Genomic DNA, 18,875 nt, shown 5'->3' on the forward strand with positions numbered 1-18,875 from the left:
TCCCTTGCACCCACTGTGATCATCTTTGAGCACAGAGCAGAACAGAGCAGCACCAGTCCTTCTCTGGCCAGAACAATTTTGTGGGTGAACTTGAACACAGCACACCCCCTGGAGATGCTTGGTCTGAACCTAGTCCTGTGATGATGTGGTATATTGAAGGAGGCTGAGTAGAATTTGCCTGCCACTGAGACAATTGGGGGGGGTGGCACCCCCCTTCTTATTGCCCACTGCTTATTGTTATTATTATTGCAGGTAACTGCTTGTCTAAACAACATAGTGCAACAGAAGAAATTATGTCCCAAAATCAAACCAATAAGCTAAAAGTGCTTAGCACAAAATCTGAAGCCAATGCTGTGTTTATTACCCATAACTCAAAACACACTTTCTTTTGCAAGCAGAGTGCTTAGGTTTCTGCAGTTGCTGTGCCATCCCCTTCTGCCTCTGCCTCACCAAAACAAGTTTCCCTCTTGCGTTCCAAACCTATCAGAGCTTCCTGGTCGAACTGATCAGAGTGCCAAATTTCCACTGGCTCAGCCCTGCCAGAAGTTTGCCCACTGCCTTCGTCTGAAAACACTTTTGACACAGAATAGCTCTCTTGATTTTGAAAGAGCTCCCAGGAGAGCTGAAGACGTTGATTTCAAATCCCTTATTAAAACCTGCTTCTTCAGGAACTGTGTTTGTGTGTGTGTGTGTTTATACATGACAGCACCTAATTTTTCCAACTTTTAAAAAGCATTTAGCTATGCCTTTTCCATGTTTCCCACCTAAATATAACCACTTCGAAAATGCGTTAAGTTTGAATGCCACAACCACGTTGCTTGTGGAAAGTTAGCAAAAACTCAGATCTTTGCAGAAAATGGCCTTCTTTTAAAATCTTTCCATATCAACCTTTGCCTCAGACTATCCTTCAATGAAGTTAAATTAAGAAGATTTTTTTTTAAAAAAAAGATGGGGGGGGTATGGTGTTGAGTCAACATCCTCCACCCTGTTTTCCATACTTAGTGAGCATGCTCCAGCTGACTAGTTTTCAACTCAATTTCTACAGCACCGTCAGCTTCTAAAGACAACCATGGGAGTGAAGGCTGCAGAGTGGAACCTCTGGAATCAAGGTACCTCAAGAAGGAATAAACACTTAATTTATCTAAAGGTAAAGTTCAATGTTCTTCTTCACTAGATAACATGTTGTTTTCCCCTCTTTTTAAGAATTATTCTGTTGAAATAACACTTCTTTTCTTTCTGTTATTTCCCATTCTAGCAAATATCCAGGGTGGGAGGGCGGTGGATCTTTTCACTAGCTGTTAGGATTTCTAACATGTTAAAAAGGTAAAGGGACCCCTGACCATTAGGTCCAGTTGTGACCGACTGGGGTTGCGGCGCTCATCTCGCTTTACTGGCCAGCATGTGGCCAGCATGACTAAGCCGTTTCTGGCGAACCAGAGCAGCGCACGGAAATACCATTTACCTTCCCGCCAGAATGGTACCTATTTATCTACTTGCACTTTGATGTGCTTTCGAACTGCTAGGTTGGCAGGAGCAGGGACTGAGCAACGGGAGCTCACCCTGTCATGGGGATTCGAACTGCCGACCTTCTGATCGGCAAGTCCTAGGCTCTGTGGTTTAACCCACAGCGCCACTTGCGTCCCTCTAACATGTTAGCCCCATGCTTGAAAAGGATTCAGTAGCATCAGGCCAAATGACCAAGAGAAGCCCACTGAAACTATCAAACTGTGTGGTAGGAAAAGACCTTCAGGTGACAAGCGACTAATAAGTCTAATAAATGAAATGAAATGAAAAGAGCTGTGATAGCAGGGCATCTGGTCTGCATGCAGAAAGTTCTAGGTTCAATCCCTGGCGTCTGCACGTAGGGCTGGGAGAGATCTTGGTCTCAAACGCTGGAGAGCAAGATAGACCAATGGTGTATGGAACCTTCCTATGTTCCTGAAATCTCCAAGGCCTTGGAGAATCCTATCTGAAGGATATTAAAGGCTGGAAAAGGTTAGGAGAGGTGCACAGGGGTTGGGGGCATGCTCCCCCATGGTGGAGGCCCCAGCTCTGCCCAGCCAGGTGAAAAAATACTGCTGGCCTATCTCTTGTTGGCTGTAGTAGCAGGTGGAAAAATCTACAGCAGCATATGTCAGGAGTGAAGCATTTGGTGGCTTTGAAATCCTCAAGGGGCCTCATCCTCAGGTCCTTCAGTGACATCAGTCTGAAACTGGTGAAGTTACAGTAGTAGTAGTAGTAATAATAATAATAATAAATAATAATGGAAGAGGGGTCATGTGCCAGCAGATAAAGATTGGTTGCCTTTTGCTCATGCAACCATTGCACACAACCCAGAATTTTGGTATCCATCATCTCTGGAAACAGACTAAAACTATTATTTCCATTAAAAAATGTGTTATTGTCCATACAAATCCAATGCAGCTTTACCAGAAACTGAGTTCAGGAGGGCATTCAGATGTTGCTTGTTGGATTTCAACTCCCATAGCCAGCATTTCAAGCCCCTGGAGCCTTATTTTTATTGAAATGGTACTACACTTTCCTGTCACTTTCCTGTCGTTGGGCAGAAAGGCCAATCAGAGGGGTGTTCCATATTTTTTGTTTGGAGATCAGTAGTTTCACATCTGAGTTCTTTAATAGTGGGTGGATTTGCCATTTGTTCAAGCGGATGCCATCTGGACCTCATGATTTGTTTCTTTTAAATGTGGATTCTAATGCCTTTATTTATTTATCGTTTACTTGAGTCAGAGGCTTCCTCCTAATTATTCAGATGGGTTCTTTGCTATCTTAATCTTCGTATTACTTAAGAAGTTCAACAAACACTAGGTTGCTAAATGCAGATCTCAGCCTTAAATTTAAATATGGGGTAAGTGCATAACAGTAATATAGTGATAGTATAATGAGGTTATCTTGGTTGACTTTAATATGTAAACACATGGGAACTATAGTTCAACAACATCTGGAGGACACATTTGGTTTCTCTTGGCTTATAGCCTAAGCTCAGTTTGGGTTTATTCTGTGCTGTAAACTAATCAATGCTGTTGAAATAATAATGAATAAATTTTGATTAAGCAGGGGTGGAGAACTTGCGGCTCCCAGACATTGCAGGACTAATATCAGCTCTGACCATTGGCCATGCTGGCCAAGTCTGATGGGAATTGAGAGTACAACAACATCTGGACAAGCGTATATTCCCCGCCCTGTAATATATATAAGTTATTGAGCCTGAGAAACCAGTTGACAGGGTGTGAAGGTTTTGATTTTAAAAAAACAGTTATTATTTAACAGTTATCCAAATATTAAGGTATATATGTCTGATGCCAACAGATGTGAAAAGGTAACCCTTTTCACCTTTTTCAATGAGCCACTGAGGCCAAGCAATTACAAAACTGTATCATCATCCAGGGCATTGGCAAACAGGGGGAAAGCGAAGATAAGTTTTATGTGAACAACATTGCTATGGCTGTAATAGTGCCTTTCAATTGACAAGGGTGAGCAGCAACAGCAAAATAGCAAGTTGAAAATTGTGGTGGATTTAGTCATTGCTTTGTTCTTCTGGGAAAAAGTTTTGTCATTTCATAAGCTGTAATTTTGTGCCAAAAAGAGAATCATGAACTGGTTGTTATGTATGGATTGTGACTAAATTTATAATTGCTCAACACCGAAAGCATATCAGCAGCCAAACACAGGATAATGGTTTCCTAAGAACTGGGATATTGCCAAAATGATGAAACTGACTTATTACCTTGAAGAGGAAATGTTTTGATAAATTTTATGCTAAATTTATCCTTTACTGGAAGAGCAGAGACAGTACATTACATTTTTAAAAATTGCTGAGCATTGTAAAGTTTTTAAACTTAAATTTAGGTTACAATTTTTTTCTGATTACTTTTTTTTTAATGAATTGTGCTATTACCTGTTTCCCGAAATATAGTTGAATAATTAAAGTCAACCAAGATAACCTCATTATATTATCACTATAGATGAACAAAAAAAATTAAGTATGGCTTGTGCAAAGGTAGGTCCTGTCTATTCTAAAGTTTAGCATGTGGATAAAGACTTAGCATGTGGATAATGGCGATGTAGACACCGTATAATTTCCAAAAGCTTCCCCCCCCCCCCCGAGTCATGGGATAAGAGCAGAGCTGGATTTAGGTACTGAAGGTAATGGGGCCCTTTATATGTCCAGCTGCCCTTTGTCAACAACAAACTGTTGCTGTTTTTTTGTTGAATATGTGCTATATGGTAATTTAGGGACCTAATAGGTATCTAAAGCCATTTGCACATGTTGCCATGCAACCAGTCCATGCAGAATGTAGGCACCCTATATAGCCATACCACGGGTTACAGACGCTTCAGGCTGCGGGTTTTCGGGTGCAGAAGTGCCGAAACCCAAAAGTAGTGGAACGGGTTACTTCCGGGTTTCGGCGCTTTGCGCATAAGTGCTAAATCACACTTTGCGCATGTGCAGAAGTGCCAAATCGCAACCCACGCCTCCTGAAGGAATCACGTTCGCAACCCGAGCATCCACTGTATATAGAAATCAGCAAACCAGTGATATTTTCGGGAACGCGCTAGCAGGCCAGCCCCACTACTCACATCATAGGAGCCTACACAATACAAAACAATTGCTGTATGTAGGTTTTATTTGTTTTTTATCTTATATTTTGGAAGTGTACACTGTGTTTGGTTTTTCTCCTTTAAATTTCTTGGGGGCCACCAAGGGAGTGGGGCCCTATGATACAGCTTGTTTAGCTTATACGTAAATCGGGCACTGTTGCAAGTCCGTTTGGGGGCGTGCGCTTTTTTTGAACTCGTTCAGAGAGCATGTGCAGTGAGGTCAGAGCGGAGTTTGCCGTGCCGGGGTGGAAACCCCGCTATATGACACGGGCTCCCCGAGAGCAGCGAGGGAGAAGCGTGCGACTGACTCGCTTGCGTGGGAAACAGAGCGAGAGAGTGCGAGCGCCGCGTCCCTCCCCCTTCCAGGCGAGAACTCCTCTTCCGCTCCTCTCTCAGAACGCGCCCCGCCCCTACTCCCGGGCTTAGTCACGTGCTCCGAACGGCCGCCAAGCAGCGCCGCTTTTTACGACAGGGTGACAGCCAAAGGGTGCGACGACGACGACGTCGAGGAGGAGCGGCGGCGGCGGAGGCGCAGGAGGAGGAGGGAGGAGGAAGGTGGAGGAGGGAGGAGGAACCACCACCCACTGGAGGGGTGTGTGGGAGGGTCGGGAACGGGAGGGCGGCGCGCGCACGGGCGGGAGCGAGCGCGAGACGCCCGTCCCGACGCGAAACGACACCCACCCCCTGTCCACGTCCCTCCCCGTCCCCTCATGGGAATGTGAGGAGAGGGGGTTGACGCCCCCCCCTCAACCCTCGCCTCCGCCCCTGCCGCCGCCGCCGCCTGAGGAGCGAGCGAGCGCCCCCCTCGGCCCAGACCCGCCTTCTTCCCACCGGCGGCGGCGCCCAGGTGCGGAGTCCAGAGTCAGCGCGCAGCAATGGCGTCCAACGCGGCCGAGAGGGAGATTTTCCTCACAGACCTGCAGCAGGTAAAAGAGAAAAAGTGGTGGCGGCGGCCGAAGCTCTTTCCTTCGTACCTTCCTCCCTTCTCACGGCCCGGAAAAGCTCTTCTTCCTTCCTTGCCGCCCTTTCCTCTCTCCCCCCCCCCCATTCCCTTCCAGCCTGGGGCCTCCTGGCCGCGGAGGTGGAGCCGCCCCCCTCCAGGCCCCCTTCCTCAGCGAGGCACACTCTGCCTCCCAGTGTCATAATCTCCTTTGCTGCTGAAGCCGCTTCTCTCTCGGCTCAGGCCACCTTGAGGTGGGTGGACCCCAGGAGTTTTCCTTTCCCCTTTTCTCCATCCCCCGCACACACGCCTACCTCTTCCCGGTTTCTTTAACTGAAAGTAAAACTTGTCGTGTGTAAAGCACACAAACCTCCTCCTCCTCCTCTTCTTCTTTTTTCCTTCCTCTGCTTTTTAGCTGAAAGGGTGTGTGTGAAGGAATCTTCCAACAGGAATTGGGAGTTAACTGCACTGGGAACTGGTCCCACAGTTGTGTTTCTTGCTCTTTCTGACACACACACTCTCCCACTTTGGGCATACTGGTAGAGAGTGGGGAACCACCATCTAGTAACTGGGTAGCAGGAGAAGATATGAGCAGGTTTGTTTGCTTCCTTATGTACCTTTCATAGCTTCCTGACTAATCCTGTATCTCTATGGGGTGCATTTCCTGATTTTGTATAGAACTGGCTTGTTCATCACAGTGAACCTCTCGACCTTTATTCTCCACAAAATTAGTTTCTTCTGATATCTCGCTTGAATACAAGATGACAGCTCTCCCACATTTATAGGACCTTAGCATACGTTATCCATTTAACGGTAAATTGCAGTACGTTGTACACTCCTTGTATGTTGGAGTTATATTACTTACAAGTTCCATAAACTAGCAGCATGTATCCAATATTTCACATCCATGGTCAATTGGGAAATGAACTCCTGACCAGAAATTCTGTTACTGCCTAAGTGTTTATATGAAATAGTGCTGTAACATAATTGATATAGTTGTAGATGAATCCAAATATTTGCCACTAACTGTCAAACTGAATGTACAATGGGTGGATGTCAAGTGTTCTTCCGTTCCTAAATATACTGTAGAGTGTGAAAGTGACTGGAGGGCAAGGCCTAGCCTGAAAAGTATAGTGTAATCACTGCCACAGGCTGTGAAAGAAACATTGTGGACTATTTTAAACTAGCATGGAATACTGTTAATACAGTAGCAGCATCACCTATATTTATTTTAGAAGATTTATAACTTGCCTCTTGGCTCCAAGAGGCTTCACAGTAGCTTACAATATAATTGAAAAAACACCTCTGATAAAACAGCAGTAATATCACAGTAACTGAGAGTTGAGCAGCAGTAAACCAACTGTAGCAGCAGACTGCACAGTTAAAAGGGCATTCTGCAATCATAGAAGATACTTGATACTTCTATTGAGAAGGCCCTGCCTGTGTCCTTACCAACCATGCCTCTGAAGGCAAAGGAATATGAAGCTAGTCCTCTATTTACCATTATGAAAGGTGAAAGGATGCATGAGGAAGGATACAATCCTCAACTATTCTGACCATTTAGGCCTTTATAGATAATCATCAGCACCTGAAATTGTAAAGGTTTGCAGTTGTAAGCCAGTTGCAACTGTTAACACCAGGGCTATATCTTCCATGAAGCAGGTTTCAGCCAGCATTCTGGCTGCTGGATTTTGCACTAGCTGAAGTTTCCTAACACTTTTTAAATGAAACCCAGCGTAGAGCATGTTACAATAAATTCAACATAGAAGTAACCAAAGCATGTGCAACAGTGGCCAGACCTGCTTTTTTCCAGGAAAAGGCATGGCTGATGCATTTACCCAAGCTTTGCAACAGTATTCCTGGTCACAATAGTAACCTAAGTATCCTAGAGCAAATTTAGGTCAAGGAGAACCCCCAGAATACGAACCTGGAGTAGAGGTTCTCTACTCACTAGGTGGTACCCCGAGGCTTGTAATAGCTTCTCTGTTAATTAGCAGCACCCTGTCTTTGCCAGGCTTAGCTTCAATTTATGTACTCACATCTGATCCATAACTGCTCAAGCAATGTTTAACGCCTTCTGCAGCCTCCCTGGCATTTGATGAAAAGGAGAGATAGTGCTAGGGTTCATCTGTATATTGGCAACATCTAGTCCAAATCCCTAAATTCTCTCCAACTGTTTCATTTTCATGTAAATGTTGAACAGCATGAGGACAAAATATAATGCTGGGGCATTCTGGAAGCCAAAGGCCAAGGAGGCGTGCAAAAATCTCAACACTGTTTTCTAGGACCTGTCCTACCAATAAGACCTTGAATCTTTGTGAAACTGCTTCCAAGCCCTATCCTGACCTAAAGGATATAATCATTGGTAGTCTCAAAAGCCATTGAGAGGTCCAGCAGATCCAAGAGAGATGCACTGCCCCCATTTAGCTTCTGACATAGATCATCCAGCAAAACTGCCAAGGCAGATTGAAAAGGATTGTGGGAACCAGTCTTTTCCAAAAATGTCTATAGATTTGTAACACTTGTACACCTTGCCCAAGAATGGTAGGTAGGCTGGTAATTATCCAAAGATGTAGGATCAAAGAAATGTTTTTTTCAGCAGTGGCAGAACTGATGGCATCTCTCTCTCCCTTAAAGAAGCATTCACTACCTCTGCCAGCCATTTAGATGGTTCCTTTTGGTCAAGAGGGCATGTAGTCAGTCTCAAACCTCCAAGCAACCTGTCCACATGCTCAGGCAGAAGCAACTCAAACATATTCATCAACTGGAAAGCAGATACTGTGGATACATCCATAGTTTCTGTTCCTGAAGATGTGCAGTTGTAAAGAGCAGGTGTGAATGATTTCATCTGCAAAGTGTTGTGCAAAGTCACAGTAGGCCACTGAGGGGCTACCAAGGGTTCTTCTTTGAGGACTTGGATTTGACATGCTCTTCACCACTTGGAGCAGCTCTGCTGGATGACACTGTACTGATGAGTTGCGGTGGAAAAGTAAAATTTTGTGAGTGATCATGTCAGTTGCTCAGGTCATTTCCCCATTCCATACCTCTGACATGATAGCCAGTCATGTTAGCTAGAAACTACCCAAGAGCAGTCAGAAATTACCGGTAATTTGGATCCATCAGTCTCCATGAGCAGACCATCCTGATAGTTTTACAGAGGGTATGAAACCCTGTGAATCTACAAGGGGTAGTGAACTCCTTTGTTATGGACAGTTATCTTAAAGCCATCCACCAGCGGTGTGTCCAGTCCAGCAGTGTGTGCATGTAGATAGGCCCATAGTTGTCATGGAGGCCATGAATTCCTGACCACCACAGATGAGGGTACATTAGTACTTGATAATATTAAATCCCCCCCTCCAAAGCAATGCCATTGGCTATTAATTCCAAGAGTTAAAGTGCATGTTGATACCAGCCTCATGACAGACTTTTTGTATTGCTTTCATAGTTTTGTCTTCTTTTTTTGTTTTTCCTATGGAAAAAGTCAAAATATTTTCTGCCAATTTTCTTGATAACACATGGTGTTGCAAAAAGAAGCATACTGTGTATTTTACACATTCTGTTTCCAGAATTTGCTAGTGTACAGAAGGTAGAAAGAGAAAGGAAGCAGCAAAAAGCCAAGAGCAGGATTGAAAAAAACTTCATACATATGGTCACACAGGCTCCTAAAAATATGATAGCGGCTCTCAGGATTTTAAAATAGTTTTCCATAATTGATTGAGAGAGACGTGACTTTGTAGTGACATGGATGCTGCTATTAAAGCAAATCCAGTTGAGGCATCCAATGTGACGTTTGTTATTTCCATATGATGAGAATTTATGATGTTCACAAGATACTTGCCCCAAGGCATCTGACCACATGCCCTCTGGACCCCTGCCCTTCTTGGCTGGTTAAAGCCAGCTGGTGTTACTGGGTGGATGAGGAAGTACTAGCTGCTCTTAAAGAGTTGGTGATGTGACTGCACCTTTAAAAACCCACCCTGTGCCCAATGGTGTGTAAGAACTACCAGCCAGTTACCAATGTCCCATTCTAGGAGAACGTGGTGGCAGAGCAACTGCAAGTGTTCCTGTATGACATTGATTATCTGCCTCCACTTTAATCTGGGGTTAGGCCTGGTTTCAGTGCTGAATCGGCTTTCATTGCCCTAATGGATGACCTATATCAGGGCAGGAGGAGTGCATCCCTGTTACAATTACTTTCTCAGCAAATTTTTATACCACTGACCATGGTATCTTCCTAGATCAACTGTGGGGGATGGGTATTGGAGTCCCAAAGTAGCATCGGGGGAGTTCTCTTTGACTTCCTGGCACCTCTCCAATGTGGTTCTGCAGGGTATTGTTTTGTTTCCAGTGCTATTTAACATCTATATCAGGCATAGGCAAACTCTGGCCCACCAGATGTTTGGGACAACAATTCCCATCATCCCTAGCTAACAGAGCCAGTGGACAGGGATGATGGGAATTGTAGTCCCAAACATCTGGAGGTCCGGAGTTTGCCTATGTCTGATCTTTATGAAGCCACTGGGAGTGGTCATTAGGAGTTTTGGAGCAAGGTGCCATCGGTTTGCTGATGACACACAGCTGTACCTCTACATAGCATCTGAATTAGGAGAGGCTGTGCAACCTACGGACCAGTTTCTGTTCTGGATGAGGTTGCTTGGGGAAATGTAGCTTGGGAAGGTATTCCTGGAAATGTCTTTGTCATTAGGCCAAAATGACCTTGGTGGCTAGAAGTGCTTTTTACCTGCTTTGTCTGGTACAGCAGTTACATCTGTACCTGGACCAGGATAATGTGGGCACTGTAGTCCACACATTGCTAACCTCAAAACTTGATGTCTGAAGAACACTTTTCCAGCTGAAATTCAGCAAGCATCCTCACTTTGGGCTTTCAGGAGTCTCTTGAAGACTTTTTTATGTTGACAAGATTTTTGAATTTTTCCCTGTATTGACTCTGTTTTTAAAAGGAACTTTGCTCTTTAAAAATTTAGCACCAATCGTGAAGATAAGAAAAGTTGTATACCTCTTTACAAGTAGTAAAAGGTTTAGGGAGAACTAGCACTATTCATGCTCAGCTGAGAGCTGGTGGACAAGAAAATGGATCTATTATTCCTTTGTAAGACCCTCACTATCATGACAGTTTTATAATTGTGAGCACAGGTCACTGATTGTACCCTTCAGTTTAATACTAATACAAATTTGTCAAAATAGGATGGAAGTCCACATTGTATGGGTCCTGATTTAGTGATTTTATGTCTTTTGTTTAATCCCAGCATTTGATTAAGTCACAAATGTTTGTTATCTTTTGAAAGTGGGTATTATTCAGAAAGCATATTTACAATAGTGGGAATATGCGTCACAGCATATGTAATGCAACCTGTATTCCTTAACTACAGATAGGAGATTGGGAGCACCCTGTGGACTTAAATGTTTCTCCCTCATTTATTTACCTACTTGTGCAGGCATTCATCATTCTCTAGCCATTTCAGAGATAGCTGTGATTATGACTATGCCAGCATTTTGCTAACCAAAGTTGGTGCCAACCACAATTTGCACCCACGGTTCTAAATATCCAGCTCCTAAGGTGGAGTGGAGAAGCCAAGGTGTATTTGCTGTGTGCTGGCTGTATGCCTCTGGGCACCTGGCTAGCATAGAGTCAAAACAAGCTTCCAACCTCTTCCCTGTGTCCATTCAGAACTGGAGCAGGGTAGAAGTTTGCTGTCTCCAATTCACCTCCAGTCGCAGCTCCAAGCTTGGAGCTCCAGAGAGGAGATTGGGTTTATCTTTGACTTAAGCTATATTGTGTGAGGTCTGGGCAACACCCCACCCATTACTGGTGGAGCATGGTTCTTGCAACCACAAATGTTTGGGTTGGCCAAAGAATGCCAAAATTTGTGGACCACTTGAGCCAGGCCATATAATTTTAATCTTATTTCCTGAGCACCTGGCTTACAAACCTAAGAGCAGGAAGTCTCAGAGACTTTATCCTGATTAGAGGAAACATTCATAGCTGCATAACCGGCATAAAAGGCCAATCTGAGTGGATCTGCCCCAGTTGAAAGGAAAGCTCAATATAGAGGAAGAAGAGTTGGACGTTTGAACTTAGACCGTCACCTGTGACTGGCTACGGCTGACAGTCTTGATATCAGGAAATACATAAGAAAAATATAATTACTGTTACTTCATATGGCATTCCCTGTGAGGGGCAAATAATGTTATGTTTGTGTGCTGGTTGCATTATATTAAATAGAATGAAAACTTTGTAGAGGCCTATGCGTTGAGCCAGTAAGATACTTTGATCTCTTAATACCAACACTTGAGTATTTGGTAGTAATGACTATGTGGCAACTATACCCTGGTCAGCTGAGATGAACAGGATTTGCATAATCATGATATTTGCTACATGTAGGAGTGTAAAATGGGTGGACAAATCTCAGGTGCATGATCTTCCTTGGACTGTTTAAACATGATGTTGATGTCAAGCAGTTTGAGACTGAAAATACAGTAAAGCCCTTAGAATGTTGGACAAGATTTAGATAGTGGCAGCAGCTGTAGGTTACCTGTTTCTACTTTGTCTAACATAATTTGTTCTTCCAAAATTAGTTTCTTGTTCTGCATTCAGTGTCATTTCTGAAGTTTCCCTGAGTTTGGGTGGATACTTTGTTTGGTGTTGCGACATGGCTTTTTTTCTTACGAATGTGATTCAGAAGTTCTACACATTCCAAGTTGTCTCACGCATTTTTGAATTGGGACAGTATTCAGTTCAAGAATAAAAATACTACTTTAGAGCACGGTTTGGGAGCCTCAAGCCTGAATCAAATGCAGGGGTACAGGCATATCTCACTGCTCCTTGGGATTCTCCCAGCTCATGCCTCTTCACTGGGTCACACCTCTTACCAGCCCTGTTCTGTGGCCTCTGAAGAGCTTTTGCTAGATGGATTATATCCTTGAACTGTGATAATGTTCTTGCTTGATGGCGATATAGGTGTAGGTGTAGAAACCTTGGGCATTTGTGTGGCTAGAATGTGGCCTACTGTACAAAAGAAAGAGTTCCATCCACTGTTCCAACCACTGTTTCCCCTGGCCCCACCTTCCACACATTGGGAATGCAGTCTCTGAAAGGTTTTCCATAATGGAATGTAGCCTTTCTACTGAAAAGATGCCCCAGCCCTGCATTAGAGTGTATTACAGTTTTGAGAGAACATGCAGTTGCAGTTGCTCTGCACACACTTGGTCCAACAATGGTTGTTGACCCATAGACAGCTTCCCCACCTCCCCTTCTACTTTCTCCATCATGCCAGAATACTCTTGGGGTTTATTAAACTAAGCTTTCCTGTTGCATCCAAACTGCTAAACTGTGGTTTGATGGCTTAAAGTCTGAGATTAAACCATAGTTTCCCAGTTCAGATGAAGATGGAAATTCTGGTTTAATAAATCTTGAAAATATTGAATTGCAAAATGAAAGACTGGGGAGAAGAGAGTGCCTGAGATCATTATGTTTGAGCTAGCCCTGAAACTGGATTTAATATTTCATGTTTGATTATAAGTGGATCATAGGTCTGAAAATATTGAAGACTACTGATCTAACACATATCACAGTGGAAACAATGGAGAGTACTCTTTTATTTCTTAAAAAAAGGCAACAGAAATCATGAGAGAGATGATAGGTCACCCCACCTGAAAGGAAGTTAAATGTTGAAGTTTTATTTATTTTTTAAATGAATTGCTTCTGGCAGTTAACATAAACACAGCAAGGTGAATGTGAGTCAAACTGAAAAGCAAAAATGAACATAAGGCACATTATAGAAGGGCTGGAGAGAGCACAATGCACACATATTTGATTTAGTCCCTTGCACAACTAATTTTATTTCATGTGAAGCAATTTATAGAATAAACTGATATTTTAAAAACTTGCATTGACTGTGGATATGCTCTAAAGTTAGAAGCAACCCTGGAAAAGTAAGAGAAGTGTAAGTCAAATATGCCTGACTACTGCTGCAGCATTCTTGAACTGCTGCCCATGTAGAGCTCTGTAATCTCCTTTAATGGAGACGTGTTTTCTTTGATAGCAAAGTTTGTTTGTTTGTTTGCCCTCAGATGGTGATTCTTTCCAATTTTATTATTTTGGAAATTTGCAGCAGTTGGAAAAATTGTATTAGCTTTACTCATCTTCTGATCTTAATGCTAGTATTTAATCTACTGAATTCATTTCTGATGCTGAGTATTTTAAGTCAAGAATAAGTTGCTGAGCTATTTTAAGCCCAAAGATTGTGAATGAGCACTAATAGGGAAAGTTTCTCAGGAAGCATTTACTGTGTGGATTCCGGAAGGCCTCATTAGGGAAGTAAATAAATAATTACCTATGATTGGTCAGCACTGTCTGGCAGGTACTGTCAATCTTCTGAAAGCCAAATTAGGTTACCACCTTTTAATAGCTCTCATTAATTGGATCTCTGAATTGAAAAGCACACTCTACAGCTATCTGTAATAGAACTCTTAGGCTGCAATCTTATATACCAGGGGTTGGAAACATTTTTCAGGCAAAGGGGAGTCCACATTTGCATATGGTCAACTTTCTTGTCAACCTATCAGGCAGGCAGAGGAAAAAGTGAGTAGAACAGCAGATCTCAACCTTTCTCCATTCAGGCAAGCAAGTGGCAGTACCTCGGAAGAAGGACACATTCCAGTCAGGCAAAAGCAATCAATTAGGACTAGTGAGGGCCTTTGAGGAACATCCTTAGGGTTGGTAGAGAGCCCACAGACATTGGCCAGAAGTTCCCCACCCTTGCTTTATACAAAAATTAAACCCATGGTTTTTATATGTATTGATTATTTTGTATCTTTTAATTACTCCCATGAAGATCTGTTATCCTTTAAAACACAATTTGTGTTTAATCTACAGAAGAATTGTTAATGCAATTCTATGGTAGTTGGGTGATAGAGTAAAAGACTGCTTTCCATTGCCAACATGCAATCAGGAGGACACTTTATGGCTCCTAAGTGGGCATAGGCACACTAGATATCTGCCCCACACCTGACACCCCATGTCATGTCAGTTGTGAGGCTAGTGGGTGTGGTTTAGGAAAAACTACCTTTCCAAGCCAAATCTGACAGGCCAAGTATGGCCTGCAGGCCGCAGGTTGTAGAGAATAGGAGATGTAAGTAGTCCCTAGTAAAACCAACTAGAACTTTAAAGTGAAATAAATCACTTTGTTTGGTCTAGTGAAGTGAGTGTGTGAACCATTTAAGAATGGGGGGAAAGGAAATTCTGCTAAGGTTTTGGGCAGGTTGCTGTTAATAAAAACAAAAAATGCTTTTGAGATCTTGTGATGCATCGACTTAGGCAAATGAAACCAGTTATGGGTTGTCCAGTGTTGAAATGCATCTCACATTTTTTAAAGTAATGACAATCTACAAGAGGCCCAAACAGCACCAGTTTTGATTCATAAAGTAAGTAGGACAACTGCTGAGATACTACCAAATTGACCACTTGTTAACAAAGCAGAAATGAAATGCCGTACTAAGAAGTAACTATTCAAACTGGACTCATGGACTCTTAGATTCAGTATTTACACCTAAGGGTGCACAACAAGGTTTGACTTCACTATGTAATACAGTTGTACTTTGGTTCGTGAATGCCTTACGAGTCGAACGTTTCACCTCCAAAATGCCGCAAACCCAGGAGTGTGTGTTCCGGTTTTCAAACGTTCTTTGGAACCCGAACATCCAACGGGGCTTCCACGGCTTCTGATTGGCTACAGGAGCTTCCTGCAGCCAATCAGAAGCCACGCATTGGTTTCCAAACATTTTGGAAGTCGAACGGACTTCTGGAACAGATTCCGTTCAACTTCCAAGGTACCACTGTATTTTGTTTATTAAATATGTATATAGTCCTTCATTTGAGGATCACAGGACAGTTTATAATAAAAATACAGAACATAGTAGCAAACAAAGAAATACTCATCAAGTAATGGGAAGGAGAGAAAGAAGCCTAGATTTTAAGTTTTTAGCTATGCACAGGACAGGTCTCTTTCAGGCAATGCCTGCAGAAACAAAAGCAAATAAAAACTTGGGCTCTGTGCCCCTGTTCCCAGCTGACAAGCAGGGTTTAAATCTTGTTTTAGCTGTGATCACCTGTTTCCTGCTGGGAACAGGTGTGCTCAGCCAAGGCACAAGGCAGAATTGAACCCTGCCCTCCCAGCTGATGTCACGGGCCAGAGATTCCCCACCCGTTTTACATAAAGGATGCAGTTCAGGAGTTCTTTTCTCCATACCTACCCACCCCCACAATTGGTAATCAAGAAATTCCAGCGCTTCTTACACAGGTGGCGTGGCTCATTTCCTTTTCCCAAGTAGGTATAAGATTACCTTCCAAATACAGAAGTTCTTGCAAGCAGGAATATGGTGCTTCCCCAAGGATTGATCGGTGTTGTTCATTTTTATTTCATAATTTTCTGGAAGATCAGTCAGATGATTTCAACATTAGATTGTTGCTGGCTAAGACAAGTTTTCTATCTACAGCAAGAAAGTTACACACCTACTTTTTTTGACCCTAAAGAGGGTTGAGAGCTAGGCTGCCATGTGATTTTAAAATGATATGAGGAACAATATTAAATTCTGGCAATTTGTATTCCTGAAAATGTTTAACTTCCTCTTGAGGTGTCTTGTCTTTGTGTGTTGCATTCTAATGTGTATTAGCTGCAAACAATTTTTAAAAATCGTATTGATTTGGAGGCAGCCTATCCCTTCTTTGACTTGCACAAAGTGTGGGCACATATACAGTGGTGCCCCGCAAGACGAATGCCTCGCAAGACGGGAAACTCGCTAGACGAAAGGGTTTTTCGTTTTTGAGCTGCTTCGCAAGACGAATTTCCCTATGGGCTTGCTTCGCAAGACGAAAACGTCTTGCAAGTTGGTTTCCTTTTTCTTAACACCGTTAATACAGTTGCGACTTGACTTCGAGGAGTAACTCATAGAACGCAGTGTACATAGTTTTGAGGTTTTTAAAGACTTTGGTGATTTTTGAAGCTTTTCCAAAACTTCTTTTGCAGCCATTTGGTAAGTTAAGCTTTTAAAACTTTTTGGGGGGGTTTTGGATTTTGGGTTGGGGTGTTTGGAATTCAAGGACTTGGGAAGGGGTTTGCAAGAATCTGGAAGCTTGTGTGGTTTTTTCTGCATTTTTATGATTTTCTGTGACCATTGGGCCACTCTGCTGTTTTTTAAAAAAAATTCTGGATTTGAATTTCTGTGTGCTGTGTGGCTGGGGGAACACTTTAGGAGGGGTTTGCAAGAATCTGGAAGCTTGTGGGGTTTTTCTGCATTTTTATGATTTTCTGACCATTGGGCCACTCTGCTGTTTTTTTAAAAAAATTCTGGATTTGAATTTCTGTGTGCTGGGTGGCTGGGGGAACAGTTGGGGAGGGGTTTGCAAGAATCTGGAAGCTTGTGGTTTTTTCTGCATTTTTATGATTTTCTGTGACCATTGGGCCACTCTGCTGTTTTTTAAAAAAAATTCTGGGTTTGAATTTTGAAATGCTCTTTACAGTATGTGTGACTTTAAAGAGCACTTAATAAACTCTTGTTGTACCAAATTTGGCTTTGTTTGGACTTTTTTTGACCATAGGAACGCATTAATTGATTTTCAATGCATTCCTATGGGAAACCGTGCTTCGCAAGACGAAAAATTCGCTAGACGAAAAAATTCACGGAAGGAATTAATTTCGTCTTGCGAGGCACCACTGTACCTGGTCTGGTCTGCTAATACTCCCCCATAATGTTTGCCATCTTTTACACTCCTGATACTAAGCTCAAGTGCTAAACTGCTGGAGCTCTCTTTATTTCGACTTTTATCTGGTACCTGTATATAGTGGTATAAATATCAGTCTGAGTCATGCAAACTTGCTTAACTAGCCATACCACTATTGTAAATAATACTTGCCCCATATATACATTTGCTGATTCACTTGTGCACTGGGATTTTCCTGTTACAAGATGATTTCTGTATATAACATACAAGATAAGAAGAGAGCTGCATAGGCATTTGCCTTGTCCATGTCTGGTCATTTTTGGAAATTAGAGAGGGGCATCACTGTGAATTAGAAATTTAAGCACTGATAAATATTTTGTTCAGTTTCTGTTTCAGTTTCTGTTAATTGGTTCTCGTGGGAAACTTGCAGATTCTAGCTTCACCAATTATTTTTTTTTTTTTTAATAAATTTTTATTGGTTTTACAACATTTTTAAGAAAAACAAACAAACATAAAACAAAACAAACATACAAAATAATTTCAAAGATATTTTCATAAACCTCTTTTCTTGGACTTCCCCATACCCCCCCTCTCTGCATCCCAGTGTCCATATTTGAACTAGCAACTCCCAGTTGTTACTTTCTAATCTCTGTCGTCTTAGTCCTCCTTTATTATCTAACCTTGTATCCCTGTACCCTGTTACTTCTAGCAACCACAACATTTTAACATTCGTTGAGTTTATAGTAGTCCTTAAGGTAGCTTTTAAATTTTTTCCATTCTTCTTCCACCATCTCTTTGCGTTGGTCACGGATTCTGCCTGTCATCTCAGCCAGTGTCATATAGTCCATCACTTTCATCTGCCATTCTTCCAGAGTAGGTAAATCTTGTGTCTTCCAATACTTTGCGATGAGTATTCTTGCTGCTGTTGTGGCATACATAAAGAAATTTCTATCTTTCTTTGTCACCAATTGGCCGACAATGCCCAAGAGAAAGGCCTCTGGTTTTTTAGAAAATGTACATTTAAGTACCTTTTTCATTTCATTATAGATCATTTCCCAGAAGGCCTTTATCTTCGGGCATGTCCACCAAAGGTGATAAAAAGTACCTTCAGTCTCTTTACATTTCCAACATTTATTATCGGGCAAATGGTAGATTTTTGCCAGCTTGACTGGGGTCATGTACCACCTGTATACCATTTTCATAATGTTTTCCTTTAAGGCATTACATGCCGTAAATTTGATACCGGTGTTCCATAACCATTCCCAGTCATCTGACATAATGTTGTGTCCAACATCCTGCGCCCACTTAATCATAGCAGATTTAACTGTTTCATCCTGTGTGTTCCATTTCAACAGCAAGTTATACATTCTAGATAAATTCTTAGTATTGGGTTCTAGCAATTCGGTCTCTAGTTTTGATTTCTCCACTTGGAAACCGATTTTCCTATCCTGTTTAAAGAATTCCATTATTTGGCGATATTGAAACCAATTTTCTACTTTGTGCTTCAGTTTCTCCTGACTTTGTAGTTTAAACTTGTCTCCATCCTGTTCTAAAATTTCCCAATACTTCGGCCAT

At 42.3% G+C, this 18,875-nt stretch overlaps 1 protein-coding gene across 4 annotated transcripts in view; it reads left to right on the forward strand.

Annotated features, from left to right (window-relative positions):
* The first annotated feature begins 1,126 nt into the window (after positions 1-1,126).
* PKN2 (protein kinase N2) overlaps positions 1,127-18,875 on the forward strand; it is a 57,865-nt gene continuing 40,116 nt past the window's right edge. For 2 of the 4 annotated variants that reach the window (XM_081193980.1, XM_081193982.1), the window contains exon 1: positions 1,127-1,147. Coding sequence is in view for 2 of the 4 variants with exons in the window: in XM_081193981.1 (XP_081050107.1) it covers positions 5,496-5,546 (51 nt within the window). In the remaining 2 variants the exon portion in view is untranslated. Of the gene's footprint in view, positions 1,148-5,148; positions 5,547-18,875 lie in introns of those variants that run through there. The other 2 variants (XM_081193981.1, XM_081193983.1) reach the window with 2 other exon arrangements.

The sequence above is a fragment of the Podarcis bocagei genome, assembly GCF_964188305.1.
Source record: "Podarcis bocagei genome assembly, chromosome: 5".
NCBI classification, from domain to species: Eukaryota; Metazoa; Chordata; class Lepidosauria; order Squamata; family Lacertidae; genus Podarcis; species Podarcis bocagei.